The 19,434-nt window shown below is 44.5% G+C and overlaps 1 protein-coding gene across 1 annotated transcript in view; it reads left to right on the top strand.

Moving 5' to 3' along the window:
• The window catches only part of POLR2A (RNA polymerase II subunit A), a 36,645-nt gene extending 18,081 nt beyond the window's left edge, over positions 1 to 18,564 (top strand). Inside the window, exons 5-29 of the mRNA XM_036766857.1 lie at positions 18 to 299; positions 407 to 568; positions 793 to 1,013; positions 1,311 to 1,443; positions 1,716 to 1,840; positions 1,961 to 2,171; positions 2,407 to 2,616; positions 2,699 to 2,867; positions 3,084 to 3,178; positions 3,359 to 3,562; positions 3,749 to 3,971; positions 4,398 to 4,581; positions 5,784 to 5,955; positions 6,097 to 6,202; positions 6,331 to 6,536; positions 13,210 to 13,434; positions 13,700 to 13,946; positions 14,433 to 14,533; positions 14,705 to 14,809; positions 14,888 to 15,070; positions 15,603 to 15,806; positions 16,038 to 16,224; positions 16,340 to 16,453; positions 16,705 to 16,854; positions 16,953 to 18,564. Coding sequence (XP_036622752.1) covers positions 18 to 299; positions 407 to 568; positions 793 to 1,013; positions 1,311 to 1,443; positions 1,716 to 1,840; positions 1,961 to 2,171; positions 2,407 to 2,616; positions 2,699 to 2,867; positions 3,084 to 3,178; positions 3,359 to 3,562; positions 3,749 to 3,971; positions 4,398 to 4,581; positions 5,784 to 5,955; positions 6,097 to 6,202; positions 6,331 to 6,536; positions 13,210 to 13,434; positions 13,700 to 13,946; positions 14,433 to 14,533; positions 14,705 to 14,809; positions 14,888 to 15,070; positions 15,603 to 15,806; positions 16,038 to 16,224; positions 16,340 to 16,453; positions 16,705 to 16,854; positions 16,953 to 18,109 — 5,376 coding nt within the window. The 3' untranslated portion in view covers positions 18,110 to 18,564. The remainder of the gene's footprint in view (positions 1 to 17; positions 300 to 406; positions 569 to 792; positions 1,014 to 1,310; positions 1,444 to 1,715; positions 1,841 to 1,960; positions 2,172 to 2,406; positions 2,617 to 2,698; positions 2,868 to 3,083; positions 3,179 to 3,358; positions 3,563 to 3,748; positions 3,972 to 4,397; positions 4,582 to 5,783; positions 5,956 to 6,096; positions 6,203 to 6,330; positions 6,537 to 13,209; positions 13,435 to 13,699; positions 13,947 to 14,432; positions 14,534 to 14,704; positions 14,810 to 14,887; positions 15,071 to 15,602; positions 15,807 to 16,037; positions 16,225 to 16,339; positions 16,454 to 16,704; positions 16,855 to 16,952) is intronic.
• The last annotated feature ends 870 nt before the right edge of the window (positions 18,565 to 19,434 follow it).

Raw genomic sequence — 19,434 nt, 5'->3', positions numbered from 1 at the left:
GCTCCTTTCTCCTGCAGGGCCATGGTGGATGTGGGAGGTACCAACCTCGGATTCGGCGCACAGGATTGGAGCTGTATGCAGAGTGGAAGCACGTCAATGAGGACTCACAGGAAAAGAAAATCTTGCTAAGTCCTGAGCGTGTACATGAGATTTTCAAGCGTATTTCAGATGAGGAGTGTTTCGTGTTGGGCATGGAGCCACGCTATGCTCGGCCCGAGTGGATGATTGTCACCGTGCTCCCTGTTCCCCCTCTCTCTGTGCGGCCTGCTGTCGTTATGCAGGGCTCTGCCCGTAACCAGGTCAGAATGTTGCAGGGAAGGAGGGGCAGGGAGAAAAAATGTGGTGGGGAGAGCCCATTGATGCCCGAGTCCCCTTAAGCCTTAAGCTTGTAGCCTCTTCTCTCCAGGATGACCTGACACACAAGTTGGCTGACATTGTGAAGATCAACAACCAGCTGCGGCGGAATGAGCAAAATGGAGCCGCTGCTCACGTGATTGCAGAGGATGTGAAGTTGCTGCAGTTCCATGTGGCCACCATGGTGGACAATGAGCTGCCTGGCCTGCCCAGGGTGAGTAAAGTATGTGGTCTTGGGAGACAGCAGAAAAGGAGATTAGGAGTGACTAGCTAGTAAGAGTCGGTAAGACCTATTAGAAGATGAGACTGGCAGAGTGAGGACTCCTAGAGCTTGATAATGGGGGGAGGAAGCACAGAACAGAGATTTCTAGAAGTCTGAGCTGAGAGATAATAAGAATTGCTGGACTCACTCTCCCCACTTTGATCTCTTCCCCTCAGGCAATGCAGAAGTCAGGTAGGCCCCTCAAGTCCCTGAAGCAGCGGTTGAAGGGCAAAGAAGGGCGAGTCCGTGGTAATCTGATGGGCAAGCGGGTGGACTTTTCAGCCCGCACAGTCATCACACCTGATCCTAACCTTTCCATCGACCAAGTGGGCGTGCCTCGTTCTATTGCTGCCAACATGACCTTTGCAGAAATCGTCACCCCCTTCAACATTGACAGGTGTGACCATAGGAGCCATGGAAGATTAGGATCATGGGTACTTTTAAGAGAAATGCTTAAGAACATATGAGGAAACTTGTCAGGGTGTCCAAAGTGACTAATGTGATTAGTGTGGTTTTTTTAAGAGGAGAGAACAAGGATGGAGCTGGGATTAGGGACAGAGAGGGGAAGGCATGTGAAATTAGGGAGGAGTTAATGTTATTCTTTCCCCTTTCAGACAATGGGGATATCCTTAGGAAAGGGAAGCCTTATTTGGTAGAAAGGGAGAACCTGAGCCATATCTTCCCCTGTCCTTAGGCTTCAAGAGCTGGTACGGAGGGGGAACAGCCAGTACCCTGGAGCCAAGTACATCATCCGGGATAATGGTGACCGAATTGATCTACGCTTCCACCCCAAGCCTAGCGACCTCCACCTGCAAACTGGCTACAAGGTACTTAGATGCCTCTGTCATGTTCCTCAACTAGGATACCTCATAGAATGGCTCTGCGTCCCATAGTTCATAGCGTTAGAAGGTTATTGAGAAATCACTTTGTGTCTCCATCACCCTAGAGCACATAAGGAGATACTACCATTGGGCAGTAGTCATGCATAGTGAGTAGTAAGGGTAAAGGAGACAGAACTGAAGGAAAAAATAGGAGTCTCTAGGGATTACAGATGGAAACAATACTGTTTTATTGACACATTTCCCACCTTCTTCCTCAGGTAGAGCGTCATATGTGTGATGGGGACATTGTCATCTTCAACCGGCAGCCAACACTACACAAGATGTCCATGATGGGTCACAGGGTCCGCATCTTGCCTTGGTCCACGTTCCGCCTGAATCTCAGGTCAGTTCAAGGATCAAACACTCGAATCCCTTAGAGAAAGTAGTACTGGTGAAAAGAGTAAGGATTAGAGTAATTTGCTTAGGCCCTAATCCAGATATTGAATCCATGTGTTTTCATCAGTGTGACAACACCCTACAATGCAGACTTTGATGGGGATGAGATGAACCTGCACTTACCACAGTCTCTAGAGACTAGAGCCGAGATCCAGGAACTGGCCATGGTGCCCCGAATGATTGTTACACCTCAGAGTAACCGACCTGTCATGGGTATTGTGCAAGATACACTTACAGCGGTGCGAAAGTTCACCAAGAGAGACGTCTTCCTAGAGAGGGTGAGTGACTTGGGAGTTACAAAAGTTGAATTGATCTTTGGCTCAAAACTACCTTCTCCTCTTCCTCCTCTTCCTCATGCTTGGTTTTTTGTCAGTAGACACTGATTAATTCTGATTCCTGCCATTGATCAAGTTGCCTGTCTTTGGTGTAGTCGAATTTGGGGCCAAGTTTGTGGGGTATAGACCTGTGAATTAAGGCCTTGCATAGTGCTCAAATCTTCCTTTTCTCCCACAGGGTGAAGTGATGAATTTATTGATGTTCCTTTCAACATGGGATGGGAAGGTACCCCAACCAGCCATATTGAAACCCCGACCTTTGTGGACGGGAAAACAGATCTTCTCTCTTATTGTGCCTGGGCACATCAACTGTATCCGAACCCACAGCACTCACCCTGATGATGAAGACAGTGGTCCTTACAAGCACATCTCTCCTGGGGACACCAAGGTGAGGCCAAATGCCAGGATTCACGAAGGGTGTAGAAACGTTGAAATGTAGGCGACCAAATTGTTAATTGCTTTGTTCCTAGGTGGTAGTGGAGAATGGGGAGCTGATCATGGGGATTCTGTGCAAGAAGTCTCTGGGCACATCAGCTGGATCACTTGTCCATATCTCATACCTAGAGATGGGCCATGACACTACCCGTCTCTTTTACTCCAACATTCAGACAGTCATTAATAACTGGCTTCTCATAGAAGGTGAGGATACAGGGCAGGAGGCTTTTTATTTAATGCTATCTCTCCCACTCCTTGCTGCTAGCTTTCTTTACACACCTCTTTCTTCTCACCTTCTTCCTGGGTTCTTTCTATACCCACTTGGGTCTTAAAGGGTTCTCCATACTGACTCCTCAAACTGTATAGCTCATCTCCACCCCATGTGGGGAAACTGTCTCTGATATTACTCATGAACCTTAGGTCATACCATTGGCATTGGGGACTCCATCGCTGATGCCAAGACCTACCAGGATATTCAGAACACCATCAAGAAAGCCAAGCAAGATGTAATAGAGGTGAGAGAAGAAGGGAAGGTTGTGGAAATGACAGGGGTGGTAGACATTATAGTCAGAGATTAAAAGAGAAAAATGAGGAAGGCAAAGATGTATGGTGAAGTGGGGGCTGGTTTTTTAAAGCCAGGCACCTCTTTATTCCATGTCCTTCTCATCCCCTACCTTCTAAAATAATTTCCTTAGGTGATCGAGAAGGCACATAACAACGAACTGGAACCGACACCAGGAAACACTCTTCGGCAGACATTTGAAAATCAGGTTAACCGAATCCTTAATGATGCAAGAGACAAGACCGGCTCCTCTGCCCAGAAGTCCCTGTCTGAATACAATAATTTTAAGTCCATGGTTGTATCAGGAGCAAAGGGTTCTAAAATCAATATTTCCCAGGTGAGGAGACTTTTTTTTTTCTTCATAGATAATGGGGCTGTATTGATATTAGGGAGAAGGGGGAAAGAGAGAGAACCCAGGCATTTGGAGTAAAAGGGAGAAACTTGGTGTTAAAGATGAAAGTGGAACATTCTTATTCTTAAAAGGACAGCAGACATAACCTCACTCTTTTTTCTCAACACTCAGGTTATTGCAGTAGTGGGACAGCAGAATGTAGAAGGCAAGCGGATTCCCTTTGGCTTTAAACACCGGACCCTTCCCCACTTCATCAAAGATGATTATGGTCCTGAGAGCCGAGGCTTCGTGGAGAACTCCTACTTGGCTGGTCTCACACCCACAGAGTTCTTCTTCCATGCCATGGGTGGGCGTGAAGGGCTCATTGACACTGCTGTCAAAACAGCTGAAACTGGTGAGGCCTTCACCTAATCCAGAAATCTTGGGAGGACTGAGAATTGTAATTCCCTCATGAAGAAATTTAGTTTTTTTTCACCCAGGGCCTTTAGCTCCCAGCAGCCCATGAGAAGATCTTCAGAGGTTGCTGGAAGCTATCGCTGTTCCTGTGAATCTTATGTAACAACGTAAAGCAAAAATACGCCCTTTTTGTTACTTTGGAGAGGGCTGAGGGTGAGCGTCTTAGGCAGCTTCATGCCAGAGATGTTTGGGGGACTTATTCTCATTATGTATCTGCCTTCCAGAGGTTTAGTCTCAGCCTGTTAGAAATATGTAATGGAGACATTTCCACATCCTGGAACTGTTGATGATTCAGTCCCTAAGCACATATAGGCTAAGAGTTGTGGTTCTGCCTCAAGCTTATATAGAATCATATCTTCATCAGGCTACATCCAGAGACGTCTGATCAAATCAATGGAGTCTGTGATGGTGAAATATGATGCAACAGTGCGCAACTCCATCAACCAGGTGGTACAGCTACGTTATGGTGAAGATGGACTGGCTGGTGAAAGCGTTGAGTTCCAGAACCTGGCAACCCTCAAGCCTTCCAATAAGGCCTTTGAGAAAAAGTGAGTAAGCAAAGGTCTTAGTGGTGGCACAGTCCTAATGTCCCTGAGTATTGAGAACTAGGTGTGGAATGAAACAATACTTTCTCTTTCTTGTAGAGTGCCTTTCATTTTCTTCTAAAATTTTTGGTTTTATTTTTAATTTAAACAAACATGAACATTTTAATATACAAAGACTAAAAGAAAAGAGGATTGTTTATGAAATAACTTGGATTAACACATTTGGCAAGGTATTTTAACAATATTAACAAAACTACTCTGTTTATCTCTTTATGAATAATTTCTCATTTCTTGGAAATTTTTTTCATGTGTCACTGACATTCTTTTTTTGTGTCACTGATGCTCCTATCCTTAGACACAGCATGATGTAGTGTGGGTATACCTCAAAGCCAGGAAGACCTGGATTCAAGTCTTATTTATAACATATAGGGGCTGGGCCAAGTCACTTAACAGCATCAGTGGCACCTCTTTAAGAATCTAAGTTGTAGAGAAGGTTCCATTCTGCATTGGTATGAGGGATTTCCTCACCCAGACACTCCCTGTACCAACAATTCCCTACATTCCTTTGCAATAAACAGTAGTGAAGGGAAAAAAAGAACATATTGGGTTATGTCTGAAGATGTGTCATTCCATGGCTCGAGTTTGTCACTTCTTTGCTAGGAGGTATGAGACATGCTCCATCATCAGTCTTCTGAAGTTAAGTTTGGCTGCTTTACTGATCAGAATTCTGCCGTCTCAGAGTGTGTTTTATTTACATTGTTGTGGTCGTCCTGGTTCTGCTCACTTTCTCCATAGAGCATACTTTAATTTCTTACTGCGCGCTCTTCTATCACATCCTAATCCATAATTTGTTCAGCCATTTCCCAGTTAATGGGCACCTACTTTGTTCCCACTTCTTTGCTGCAACAAAAAGTGCTACTCTAAATACTTTCGTACCTGTCCATCCTTTCCCTCTGTGTGGCTCCTAAATCGTGCCTTACGCTTTGCAGCTCGCTTGCGTATGGGTGACCCCATTTTGTTATCCCTTTACTGTGCAATAAGAAAATGTTGAGCGAATGAGCCTTCATTCATAGAAGCAGAATACTTTGCTCAGTGACCACACAGGGCATTGATAATGCTTTTCCCATCTCTCAGGAGGGTCTGTCTTGTAAACGCCTCAAACTCTAGGGTGCATCAGTTTCTCTGTCTTTGGTCCCACGGCACAGGTTCCGTTTTGACTACACTAATGAGCGAGCGCTGCGGCGTACCCTGCAGGAGGAGTTAGTGAAGGATGTGCTGAGTAATGCCCACATCCAGAATGAGCTGGAGCGTGAGTTTGAGCGAATGCGTGAGGACAGGGAGGTGCTTAGAGTCATCTTCCCTACTGGAGACAGCAAGGTAAGATGTAGTTTCGTGGCACACTTGGTGAGGGCAGAGGTTGAAATGGGGAAGTGTGGAATGAAGGACTCTGGTTTGGTGGTTAGCAAGTAGTGTCAGCTCAGCTCATTGGCAATCCTGCCACCACCCTTTTCTCCATAGGTGGTTCTTCCCTGTAACTTACTCCGTATGATTTGGAATGCCCAGAAAATCTTCCACATCAACCCCCGCCTCCCCTCGGACCTGCATCCCATCAAGGTTGTCGATGGTGAGTGGGGAGTCCGGACACCTGGACTCAGAAAGAAATGGAGTGTGGGAGCAGAGGTGAATAAGTTGGGCTGGGGGCTGGAAGACAGGTGTCCCAGTCCTAATGTTCTCCCATGTTCTGTACCTCAGGTGTTAAGGAATTGAGTAAGAAATTGGTGATTGTCAATGGAGAAGACCCTCTGAGCCGTCAGGCACAGGAAAATGCCACGTTGCTCTTCAACATTCACTTGCGCTCCACTCTGTGCTCAAGACGCATGGCAGAGGAGTTCAGACTAAGCGGGGAAGCCTTCGACTGGTTACTAGGGGAGATTGAGTCCAAATTCAACCAGGCTATTGTAAGTACTGCACCTTTGCCCACAGTCAGCCTCTTTAGGATCCCTAGGACAAAGCTGTCCTTTAACTACATTTTGAGAGTTTTTTTAAAAATTGAGATCTTTTGTCTTTACTTTTTCCCAATATGTTCCTTTACCCTCCACCAACCTGAGGGGGGATATATGTGGAAATATATGTATTTTGGTATAATATCTTTGACCTCCCAGGAATAAAAAAGAAAAGCAGTTCAGCAAAACTCACCCAACATATAACGCAAGTCCAGCAGCATATGCATTGTTCCACATATGTATTCTTCTCAACTCTGCAAAGGGAGAATGGTATTCTCACAATACTTCTGATTAAGGCTTAGGTGTTAGAATTAGAATAGAATAGAATAGAATTAGAATAGAATTTCATTTCCCATCAGTTCTATTCCATATACTCCACCTCATTTCATATCACAATTTACTGAGCCGTTCCTCAGTCAGTGCACTTCTGTTTGGTTCCTGTTCTACAGATGATTTCACCTTTCAAAAGGTGATAGAACCAACAAAGAGAAATTCCATTCTGGATCTGATTCTCATCAATAGGGAGGACTTGGTTGCTGGAGTGAAATGAAAGGAATCCTAGGAGGAAATGACCACTCCCTTGTAGAATTTGGGACAGAGGAAAGGAAATTTGGCGGTAGTTTGAGATGCACCTTTGATTTGAGGGAAGCAGATTTCATAGAGTCCAGAAGATGGATAGGAGCCAATGGACTAAAGTTCTCTGGTGAATTCAGTCCAGGAGGGATGGGTTATGCTCAAGAACAAAATTCTGAAAACACAAGAGGGAGACAATTAGGAAGGAAAAATAGAGTTTGTCTAAAAAGACTTCTGTGGGTGCAAAGGAAACTCAGTAACCAGTGTAGGTTTGTTTAAAAAGACATGCAGAAGAGGGCAAGTAACAAAGAATGAGCGTAAGCGCACTGGCTGTGATCCCACAGTGTTAGGAGTGTTTGAAGAGCAAGAGGAACTGGGCATTGAGAGAGAATGTGTGGCCTAGAGGGGCACAGTGCCGTTTGCTTTGCTTGGGGTAGATGGGAGAATAACGACTGGCAGCAAAAGTGGCTCCATTTTTATTTTGCTTGTTTCCTCTGCTAAGAAGAACGGCCATTTACAGGGGAAACGACAGAACGAAAATGACTAACATGTTGACAACAAGATAAATGAGGAATGAGGAGCTGACCCATGTGAAAGGACATCTTAGGTACTGAAAGGACTGGCAGATAGGATTGCTAAATCACTGAAAAAGCATAGAAAACAGGAGATGTGTGCCACAAGATAGGAAAAGGACAAGTGCTCCAATTTCAAAAAAAAGGGCAAGAGAATACAGTTTGTGAATTAGAGGCCAGGGAACTAGATTTCAGTTACTGAGAAAATTCTAGAATAAATAATAAGATGGTTAGTGAACATCTAGAAAAGGGAGCAGTGACTGCAAAGAGCCAGCATGACTTCATCAAGAATAGGTCATGCCAGCCTAAAAGTATTTCCTTTTTTTGACAGGGAGGGTGGATAAGGGGAGTGTTCTAGATCAGGAGCTGGCACACTGTAGCCCAAGGGCCAGATCATCTGACTTCCCACCTGTTATTGTATGGTCCATGATACAACTTTTATTTTAAAATGGAGAACTATTTAATATCAGCTTGTGGGCTGTATGAAAACATGTAGTGGACCAGATGAGGCTATAGTTTGCTGACCCATGCTCTAAATCAGCAGTGTCAAAAAAAGGGGTCACTAATCCATCCATAAGGATCCATGCAGGCCACACAATAACTTAGTTGTAAAGTATAATACTTTTTATGATTTATTGTATTTTTATTTTGTTCAGTATTTCCCAGTTGCATCACAGTCTTGTTCAGGTAACAAGTTTGGCACTCCTCCTGTAGATACAGATAATAGCAAAACTGTTTGTGGAGAAGAGAGGCACCGACTAGATGATGGTACATTTGAACGGCTTCAGAATTGGTTGACTCAAAGTAGTTTTTGTTGATTCATTGTTAACATAGCAGAAGGTCTCCAGTGGAGTACCCCCAGGACCTGTGCCGCTTAACAGTGTTACCAAAAAAGTATGCTTGGTATGTTTCTCAGATTTACAAATCATGCTAAGCTGGGAGGGATAAACTAACATGCTAGATGACAGTCAGGATCCAAAAAAGATAAGCTAAAGCATTGGGTTGAATTTATTTACGTGATATTCAGTAAGATTTTACAACTGGGTATCAAACAGTTATCATCTTCATAAGTGAAGGTGTTTGTCTGGAAAAGATCTAAGAGTTTCAGTTGGCTGTGTTAGCTCAATAAAGAGTCAGATGTGGTGTGATGTATTAGTGAGAAAAGTTAACATGATCTTGGGCTGTGTTCAGAGAAGGCATACCTTTCAGCAGTAAGGAAAGTCTTTTTGCATTCTGCCCTCTTCGAATCTCATCCTGAAATGCTATATTCCGGACAACACAGTTGAAGAAGGACATTGAAAATCTTGGATGAAGAAGAGCCTTGAGTTCATGTCATATAATGGGTTAAAGGAACTGGGAATATTTATCCTGGAAAAGAAGACTCAGGAAATGTGATTGCCGGACTGTCAGCTGGAAGAGGGAATACATTTGTTCTGTTGGAGCTTAGAGGGCCAAACAGCAGCCCAGGCGGAAGCTGCAAAGGGGCAGATTTAGGCTTTAGGCTTCTTGACAATTCAGACCCTCCAAAACTGGAGTGGACTGCCTCACAAATAGTGGCTGCCTGTCTTTAGATACTTTCAAGTAGAGGCCAGATATGTCATTTATTTATTTATTTATTTGTTTGTTTGTTTATTTATTTTTAGTTTACCACACACGGTTCTACATAGTTTTGAATTCCAGTTTTTCTCCCCTCCCTCCCCCCTCCCTCCCCAAGACGGCATGGAATCTCATATAACTGTCATGTATAACTTCGCATTGAATTAATTTATGCACTAGTCAAGTCGTGGAGAAGAATTTTGACCAATGGAATGAATCATAAGAAAGAAGAAACAGAACCAAAAAAAAAAAAAAACCCAAAAACAAAAAAGAAGCAAAAAAGGCGAGCATGTAGTGCGCCTCGATCTATATTCAAACTTCGAAGTTCTTTCTCTGGATAAAGATAGCATTCTCCATCGTGAGTCCCCTGGGGTTGTCCTTGCCCCTTAGGTTGCTGAGAAAAGCGCAGTATGTCAGGGTTGGTCCTCACGAAATCCATATATCTGTGGCTGTGCACAACGTTCTCCTGGCTCTGCTCCGCTCACTCAGCATTATGTCGTGTAGGTTTTTCCAGGTTGTTATGAAGTCTGCATCATCCCCATTTCTTATGGCACAATAGTATTCCATCACCTTCATATACCACAGCTTGTTCAGCCATTCCCCAATTGATGGGCATCCCTTTGATTTCCAATTCTTGGCTACCACAAAGAGAGCTGCTATAAATATTTTTGTACATATGGGTCCTTTTCCCGCTTGTGTGATTTCTTTGGGATACAACCCTAGAAGTGGTACTGCTGGGTCAAAGGGTATGAACATTTCTATAGCCCTTTGGGCATAGTTCCAAACTGCTCTCCAAAATGGCTGGATCAGCTCACAACTCCACCAGCAATGCAACAATGTTCCAATTTCCCCACATCCTTTCCAGCATTTATCATTTTCCTGTTTTGTTATTTTAGCCAATCTGACAGGAGAGATGTGGTATCTAAGAGTTGTTTTGATTTGCATTTCTCTAATCAGTAGTGATCCAGAGCATTTTTTCATATGCCTGTAGATAGCTTTAATTTCTTCCTCTGAAAACTGCCTGTTCATATCCTTTGACCATTTCTCAATTGGGGAATGGCTTGTATTCCTATATATTTGGCTCAGCTCCCTGTATATTTTAGAGATGAGGCCTTTATCAGAGATACTAGTTGCAAAGATTTTCTCCCAATTTTCTGCTTCCCTCCTAATTCTTGTTGCATTGGCTTTTTTTGTACAAAAACATTTCAATTTGACATAATCAAAATTATCCATTTTGCATTTTGTAATGCTCTCTATCTCTTGTTGGGTCATGAATTCTTTACTTTTCCACAAATCTGATAAGTAAACTATTCCTTGCTTTCCCAAATTACTTAGAGTATCAACTTTTACTCCTAAATCATGAACCATTTTGACTTTATTTTGGTATATGGTATAAGATACTGGTCTATGCCCAGTTTTTGCCCTACCATTTTCCAATTTTCCCAACAGTTTTTGTGAAATAGTGAATTATTAGCCCAGAAGCTGGCCTCTTTGGGTTTATCAAAGAGTAGATTGCTAAACTTGTTGATTTCACCTACTTGTGTACCTATCCTATTCCACTGATCCACACCCCTGTTTCTTAACCAGTACCAGGCAGTTTTGATGACTGCTGCTGTGTAGTACAGTTTAATATCTGGTGTGGCTAAGCCACCATCTCTAGCATGTCTTTTCATTAGTATCCTAGATACTCTAGACCTCTTGTTTTTCCAAATGAATTTTGTTATTATTTTGTCCAGCTCAGTAAAATAATTTTTTGGTAGTTCGATTGGTATGGCACTGAATAGATAGATTAATTTAGGTAAAATTGTCATTTTTATTATATTAGCTCGGCCTACCCATGAGCAACTGATATTTCTCCATTTATTTAGATCTGATTTTATTCGCGTGAAAAGTGTTTCATAGTTATGTTCGTATAGGCCCTGGGTTTGTCTTGGCAAATGACATTGCCAAATATTTTATAGTGCCTTCAGTAACTTTGAATGGAATTTCTCTTTCTATCTCTTGCTGTTGGGCTTTGTCAGTAATGTATAGGAATGCTGAGGATTTATGTGGGTTTATTTTATATCCTGCAACTTTGCTAAAGTTGTTTATTATTTCAAGTAGTTTTTTACTTGATTCTCTAGGATTCTCTAGATAAATCATCATATCATCTGCAAAAAGTGATAATTTAGTTTCTTCTTTTCCTATTCTAATTCCTTCAATTTCTTTTTCTTCTCTTATTGCTACAGCTAATGTTTCTAGTACCAAATTGAATAATAGGGGTGATAATGGACATCCTTGTTTCACCCCTGATCTTATTGGGAATGCATCTAGTTTATCCCCATTGCAAATAATGCTTGTCGATGGTTTTAGGTAGATGCTATTTATAATTTTGAGGAAGGTTCCACTTATTCCTATGCTTTCTAGTGTTTTTAATAGGAATGGGTGTTGTACTTTGTCAAAGGCTTTTTCTGCGTCTATTGAGATGATCATATGGTTTCTGCTGGTTTTGTTGTTGATATGGTCAATTATGCTAATAGTTTTCCTAATATTGAACCAGCCTTGCATTCCTGGAATAAATCCTACCTGGTCATAGTGTATTATTCTCGTAGTGAGTTGCTGCAATCTTTTTGCTAATATTTTATTTAAAATTTTTGCATCAATATTCATTAGAGAAATTGGTCTATAATTTTCTTTCTCTGTTTTAACTCTACCTGGTTTGGGTATTAGTACCATATTTGTGTCATAAAAAGAATTTGGTAGGACTCCTTCACCTATTTTCCCAAATAGTCTACAAAGTATTGGAATTAGTTGTTCTTTAAATGTTTGATAGAATTCACATGTAAAACCATCTGAGGCCAGATATGTCATAATGGAGATTGTGCTAGACTGATGACAACTGAAGTCCCTTTCTTTTCTCAAAAGATGTGATTATGTAGAATAGTACTGCTCTAAATGTTTTGGTATAAGTGGGCCTTTTTGTTCTGTCTTTGACCACATTGGAGTACATACCTAGCAATGGGATCCCTAAGTCCAAGGGTATGGACATTTTAGTTGCTTTGTCTAGTTCCAAATTGTTTTCTAAAGTGGTTGGAGCAATTCACAGTTCCACTAGCAATATATTAGTGTTCCTGTCTTTCTACAACCCTTCCAACATCAACTCTGAGGATTTCAAAGATGAAGATAATAGGAGTAGGGTCTTTAGACCAGGAAAGGATCCTTTTACCAAAGAGAAAACAGACCCTGAGAAGTTGAGTGATTTGCCCAACATCACACAGGTAAAACAAGTAGAAGTGGGATTCAAAATCAGGTTCCATGATTCTAAATTCAGTGGTCTTTCCAATACACCATGTTCCCCTCTTTGAGAGCTCACTTTTTGCAGAGTACTATTTTAGATGCTGGGAGGATATATGGAATTGGGATCAGAAAACACTTTTCCTTGCATTAGGGGAGACTCAGTAATTCCTTACATAGGTATATTGCTTTACTGCTTACTGTTTTAGAGCCCCATTTTATAGATTAGGAAACTGAATTAAGTGACTTCTCCAAAGAAAGCTTATAGTAAACTTTTTATGACTATTACTGTTGTAGATTTGTGATTACACTCTCCCTAAAGCAGAGCTTTGCACATGGGTACTTAACGTTTAAAGGAAGTAGTAGTATAGCATACATAAATAAGCAGCAGACATGTCAGGTGCTAAAAAAGTTCTGTCAATGCTCAGGGAATAATCCATGAAGGCTTTGATTTGTTAAGCTCCTCATTCTTCCTGGACTTGAATCCCAACTTCTTGAAGAATTTGGGAAAGAGGGAGTGGAGAGCTGCATCCTCTTCCCTCACTTAACAGTGAGATGAAGGAAGGATTAGTTTCTGTTTCATCCTGTTAAAACTGATTTTTCCCACCCACCAGGCCCATCCTGGGGAGATGGTAGGAGCTCTGGCAGCCCAGTCCCTGGGGGAACCAGCCACCCAGATGACCTTGAACACTTTTCACTATGCTGGTGTGTCTGCCAAGAATGTGACGCTGGGTGTGCCCCGACTCAAGGAACTTATCAACATTTCTAAGAAGCCCAAGACACCCTCACTTACTGTGTTCTTGTTGGGTCAGTCTGCCCGTGATGCTGAGAGAGCCAAGGTAGGATTGGAAAACCAGGGAAACCACTGACTGCAGCTCAGAGGGATGGCTAAATCCAGCTGCTGGACAAGGCATTTGGAATCCTTTCCAAGGGTGGTGGCCATTGTAGACTTGGTCAAGTTTTTAATGCTGGCTCCACCCATGGGTTCTGTGTAATATCATTTCTAGGCTTTTGGGTATCTAGTTCTTTTCTCACATGGGTGGTAGATAATTGAGTTCCATGACTCTGTTGGGGTAGTCATCCGTGTGCCTATACTTTGTCCAGGATATTTTGTGCCGGCTGGAACACACAACTCTGAGGAAGGTGACAGCTAACACTGCCATCTACTACGACCCTAATCCCCAGAGCACAGTAGTAGCAGAGGACCAAGAGTGGGTCAATGTCTATTATGAGATGCCCGACTTTGATGTTGCTCGGATTTCACCCTGGTTGCTGCGAGTAGAGCTGGACCGTAAGCACATGACGGATCGAAAGCTGACTATGGAGCAGATTGCTGAGAAAATAAATGCAGGTGAGCACAGAAAGCAGGGGTCAATTCAGCTTCATCACCTTCCATAGTTAGGACTGGTGACATCTGCAATCTGGTTAGACCCATTCATGTGGGAGACACCATTCCTATCCTTGAGATCCTGGAACCTCGTTTGCATTAACTTCTGCTGTGAGACAGGGCGCTAATCATCCTCTTTCATTTTACAAGTCCTGCTTCTGGAATAGAAATGTTAGTTTTATTTCCTTTCTCAGCTATCTCTTCCAAGTAGTTTCTTCTACTCTTAGTTTCTTCCCCTTTATTTCAATTTTCTGCCCCATTCCAATTTTCCTCACAGTTAATTGTTTACCTCATTTGGTGTGGGGTTCTAGAAAGTTAAAGGAAAGACCTAGTTTTTAAAGAAGAAGCTCTATTTGATGTAAAGAGATGTGTTAGTAAAAGCAGAAAGAAGAGCAGATAGGAGAAGCAATTTGGGGGCAAGAGGAGCATTAAACGACTTTACCTTAACAGGTTTTGGTGATGACTTAAACTGCATCTTCAATGATGACAACGCAGAGAAGCTGGTCCTCAGAATTCGAATCATGAACAGCGATGAGAACAAGATGCAAGAGGTAATAGGGATTGTGAAAATTGGGCATCTTGGTTCCTGAGGAGGATAAGGGTTCTGTGAGCTGCCCAGAGATTCAGAAAGTTGGGTGCAGGGGCTTTGAGAGGATCGAAGTTTAGAAGACGAGCAGAACAATGTGGACATGACTTACCTTTTTCCTTTCTACTCTCCTCAGGAAGAGGAAGTGGTGGATAAGATGGACGATGATGTCTTTCTGCGCTGCATCGAGTCCAACATGCTGACAGATATGACGTTGCAGGGCATCGAGCAGATCAGCAAGGTTCTCCTCTAGGCATACTGCACTCGCTGTGATTTCCCCCTTGCCTGTCACCCTCTGACCTCACCCCCTCTTCCCTAGGTCTACATGCACCTGCCTCAGACAGACAATAAGAAGAAAATCATCATCACGGAAGATGGAGAGTTCAAGGCGCTGCAGGAGTGGATTCTAGAAACGGACGGAGTGAGCCTGATGCGCGTACTGAGTGAGAAGGATGTGGACCCCGTGCGCACAACCTCCAACGACATCGTGGAGATCTTCACGGTGAGGACCCTCCCTCGGGGTCGGCTTGAGCTCTTGGCTATGTTAGGGACTTTCCAGGAAAGACGTGATTGTGGTTCCCTTGGCTGCAATTAGAAAGCTATCCTGGAGTCCGAGCGTGATCCTTGCCGTGGTCGAAGCTCATCTTTTTTCCCTATTATGAATGACTTTTGTGCCGTTATTTCTCTTCCTCTTTTATTTGCGTTACTTTCCCCAGGGCCCCTGCTTCAGGGAAGCCTTCCGTGAGCTCGTAGGAAAAGGAGACACAGAGGAGATAGAAGCGGGTGTTGTCTGTCCTTCACTCCCGTCCTTCACTCCAGCTCAGTACTCCAGCTGTCATTTAATAATGTCTGCGTAGGAGTCTCTTTAGTTTTGAGTCTCCTGTTATCACTTGGTCTGAGAGGAGTGCAGGGCAGAGCCAGGCAGCTACTGAGTCAGCAAGCTTTTATTAAATGGCCTAATAAATGCTACGCGCTATCCTCGATAATGGGAATGTGGAGTTCTTAATCCTGACTATCTATCTATCTCCTGACAGGTGTTGGGCATTGAGGCTGTGAGGAAGGCTTTAGAGCGGGAACTGTATCATGTGATCTCCTTTGATGGGTCCTATGTCAACTACCGCCATTTGGCCCTACTTTGTGACACCATGACCTGCCGTGGGCACTTGATGGCCATTACTAGGCATGGCGTCAACCGACAAGACACTGGACCCCTCATGAAGTGTTCCTTTGAAGAGACGGTAATGGCCGATGCTGCTGGGGAAAGGTGGAAGAGAACAGGGTAGGCAGGGAGCCTTGCCAGTAGTGAGAGCTCTGAAGAAGTAAGAAGAGAGAGCCTAGGAGAGGCAAAAATGAATTTTGCAGTCTCTTCAGTGTCTAGGGATGGATGACTGGAGCTGGGGGCTATTAAACTGCTTTGTGACAGTGCTGTCAGTCCTGTGCTCTTAACCGTCTCTTTGCCCCTCCATCAGGTGGATGTGCTGATGGAGGCTGCAGCCCATGGAGAAAGTGACCCCATGAAAGGTGTATCTGAGAACATCATGCTCGGCCAGCTGGCCCCCGCTGGCACGGGCTGCTTTGACCTCTTACTGGATGCTGAGAAATGCAAGTATGGCATGGAGATCCCCACTAACATTCCTGGCCTGGGAGCCGCTGGACGTGAGTATTGGGGTGCCCCGTTGGCGGGTGTCATAAGACGCTTGGATTTGGGTCAAAAGGCCCAAATCCCAGCGGAGGACCTAAGAGCCTGACATTTTATTCTATTTCTTGACAGCTACTGGCATGTTCTTTGGTTCAGCTCCCAGCCCCATGGGGGGCATGTCTCCTGCCATGACTCCCTGGAACCAGGGGGCCACCCCTGCTTATGGAGCCTGGTCCCCTAGTGTTGGTGAGTAGCCTCAGCCCAGGGAACGAGTTGAATGAACCTCTCTCTAGGCTGTGCACATCTCAGTGGGACAGCTTGCCAAATAAAATGTCATCTGTTGTTTCCCAGGGACTGATTTTGAATGGATATGGGGGAGTGATAATAGTGGGGGAGAAAGCTGAGGAGAGGTAATTGTAAGAGGAAAGGGAAGAACATGTGGAATTTGTCTCTAACCTCGGTTTTGTTTGGGTGGGGGTGTTTCCTTCTGAATGCAGGGAGTGGGATGACTCCTGGAGCTGCTGGCTTCTCCCCTAGTGCTGCATCAGATGCTAGTGGCTTTAGTCCTGGCTATTCACCAGCCTGGTCCCCTACACCTGGCTCCCCAGGATCTCCAGGCCCTTCAAGCCCTTACATCCCTTCACCAGGTGAGTGTGCACACCAGGATGTGTTCATATCTTTACATGACCATTCTGAGTCAGCATCTTGTTTATATTTACCCCCTCTCTTGTCTCCTTTCTCACAGGTGGAGCCATGTCTCCCAGCTATTCACCAACATCTCCAGCCTATGAGCCCCGGTCCCCAGGGGGTTATACCCCTCAGAGTCCTTCTTACTCTCCCACCTCTCCCTCCTACTCACCCACATCTCCCAGCTACTCCCCAACCAGCCCCAACTATAGCCCCACGTCTCCTAGCTACTCTCCCACCTCTCCCAGCTACTCCCCCACCTCTCCCAGCTACTCCCCCACCTCTCCCAGCTACTCCCCCACCTCTCCCAGCTACTCCCCCACCTCTCCCAGCTACTCCCCTACCTCTCCCAGCTACTCTCCCACCTCTCCCAGCTACTCTCCCACCTCTCCCAGCTACTCCCCCACCTCTCCCAGCTACTCCCCCACCTCTCCCAGTTACTCCCCCACCTCTCCCAGCTACTCCCCCACTTCTCCCAGCTATTCCCCCACATCTCCCAGCTACTCGCCCACATCTCCCAGCTATTCTCCTACTTCCCCTAACTACTCACCTACCAGCCCCAACTATACCCCAACATCACCCAGCTATAGTCCAACTTCGCCTAGCTACTCACCCACCAGCCCCAACTATACACCTACAAGTCCCAACTACAGTCCTACCTCCCCCAGCTACTCTCCAACCTCCCCCAGCTACTCCCCAACCTCCCCTAGCTATTCTCCCTCGAGCCCACGCTATACACCACAGTCCCCAACCTATACTCCGAGCTCTCCTAGTTACAGCCCCAGCTCGCCTAGCTATAGCCCCACTTCACCTAAATATACCCCAACCAGTCCTTCCTATAGCCCCAGCTCACCAGAGTATACACCGACCTCCCCCAAGTATTCGCCTACCAGCCCCAAGTATTCGCCTACCAGCCCTAAGTACTCGCCCACTAGCCCTACTTACTCACCTACCACCCCAAAATATTCACCTACATCTCCTACCTACTCGCCAACTTCACCGGTTTATACTCCAACCTCCCCCAAGTACTCTCCAACCTCCCCCACTTACTCACCTACCTCCCCCAAGTATTCACCAACCAGCCCAACTTATTCACCCACCTCTCCTAAGGGTTCTACCTACTCTCCCACCTCACCTGGCTACTCTCCAACCAGTCCCACCTACAGCCTCACCAGCCCAGCCATCAGCCCAGATGACAGTGACGAGGAAAACTGAGGGGGTGCTAGGGAAATTGGAAGCCAGAGGAGGGGAGAATTCAAGGCCAGGTTATCTCCATTCTCTCCCTGCTACTTCCAAGATGATCCCCAATGACTTCCCAGTTCCTACCCTGATTTTTAATCTCATTATAGATGGGTATTTTTTCATTTGTTTCTTTGATTGTGCTTTCTTGATATCATCTGTTTGTTCCTATCTTCCGCACACCCAGCTCTAGCCTAGAGACTGAGGGTGGAAAGAGCAACCAAGGACACACCTCTAGGCCTCTCCCCAATAGGGCCCTAACTTAATTAGTTTGATTGAAGTGGGGACAGGAGATGCAGGTTTTAAAACCTGAAGAGGAGGAGTAATACTTGTCCGTGGGATCCTATGCTCTTCTCAGGCAGCAAGAAGCTGCCTCTCGTCTATTTTATTTTACTGAAGTTTAAATAAAGTTTTACTAATTTTGACCAAAAGTACGCGTTTGGTGCTTCTTCTTCGATGACAGGAGAGTGAGACTAGGGAAATGATAGGGCATTTTTAAAATTAGATAGCATCTTCACTGCCTGGAAATGAGTTGTCCTCACCTTCCTCCCTGGGCCTGTGCTGACCTCTAGTGGTTAGGTGGCAGCAGACTAGAAGGGGTGGGAAGAATTTGGACTAGAAAAATTAACATTAAAATTTCACTGGACATTGAATATTTTTTTTCATGAATCTTAGAACCGGAACAGACCTCAGAAGTCATCTCGTCCAAATCCCTTATTTTATAGATAAAACAGCAGACCCAGAGAAGACTTTGTTAAAATTGGTCGTGTCTGACTCTTCATGGCCCCATTTTGGGTTTTCTTGGCAAAGATACTGGAGTGGTTTGCCATTTCCTTCTCTAGCTCATATTATGGATGAGCAAACAGGCAAATAGGGGGATTTGCCCAGCATCACACAACTAATACGTGTCTAAGGCTGAATTTCAACTCGTATCCTCCTCATTCCAAGCCTTTCTCTCCACTCGCTCCACCTCATTTCCAAGAACTAGGACTTTTGACTAAGTTTCTCAAATCCTAGTATCAGTATTTTCAATACGAAACCTCTTCGGGCCCCTAAACCTGGATACACAGGGACGTCGACTAATCAACCTTATGACCTAACCTAAAGTTTACTTTTCAAACAAAACAAAACACCTGCTAACCTTAAGAAAAAAATGACGAGCACTGTAAATACAGGGCAGCTAGGTGACACAGTGGATAGAATGCCTGGAGTCAGGGAGACGATTCAAATCCGGCTTCAGATGCTTGCTTGCCGTCCTTTTTGCCTCGGTTTCCTCCTCTGTAAAATGAACTGGAGAACTG

The sequence above is a fragment of the Trichosurus vulpecula genome, chromosome 7 (assembly GCF_011100635.1).
Source record: "Trichosurus vulpecula isolate mTriVul1 chromosome 7, mTriVul1.pri, whole genome shotgun sequence".
Taxonomy (NCBI): Eukaryota; Metazoa; Chordata; class Mammalia; order Diprotodontia; family Phalangeridae; genus Trichosurus; species Trichosurus vulpecula.
Note: the sequence above shows the minus strand (reverse complement) of the source record. Positions and strands in the feature narration are given on the sequence as shown.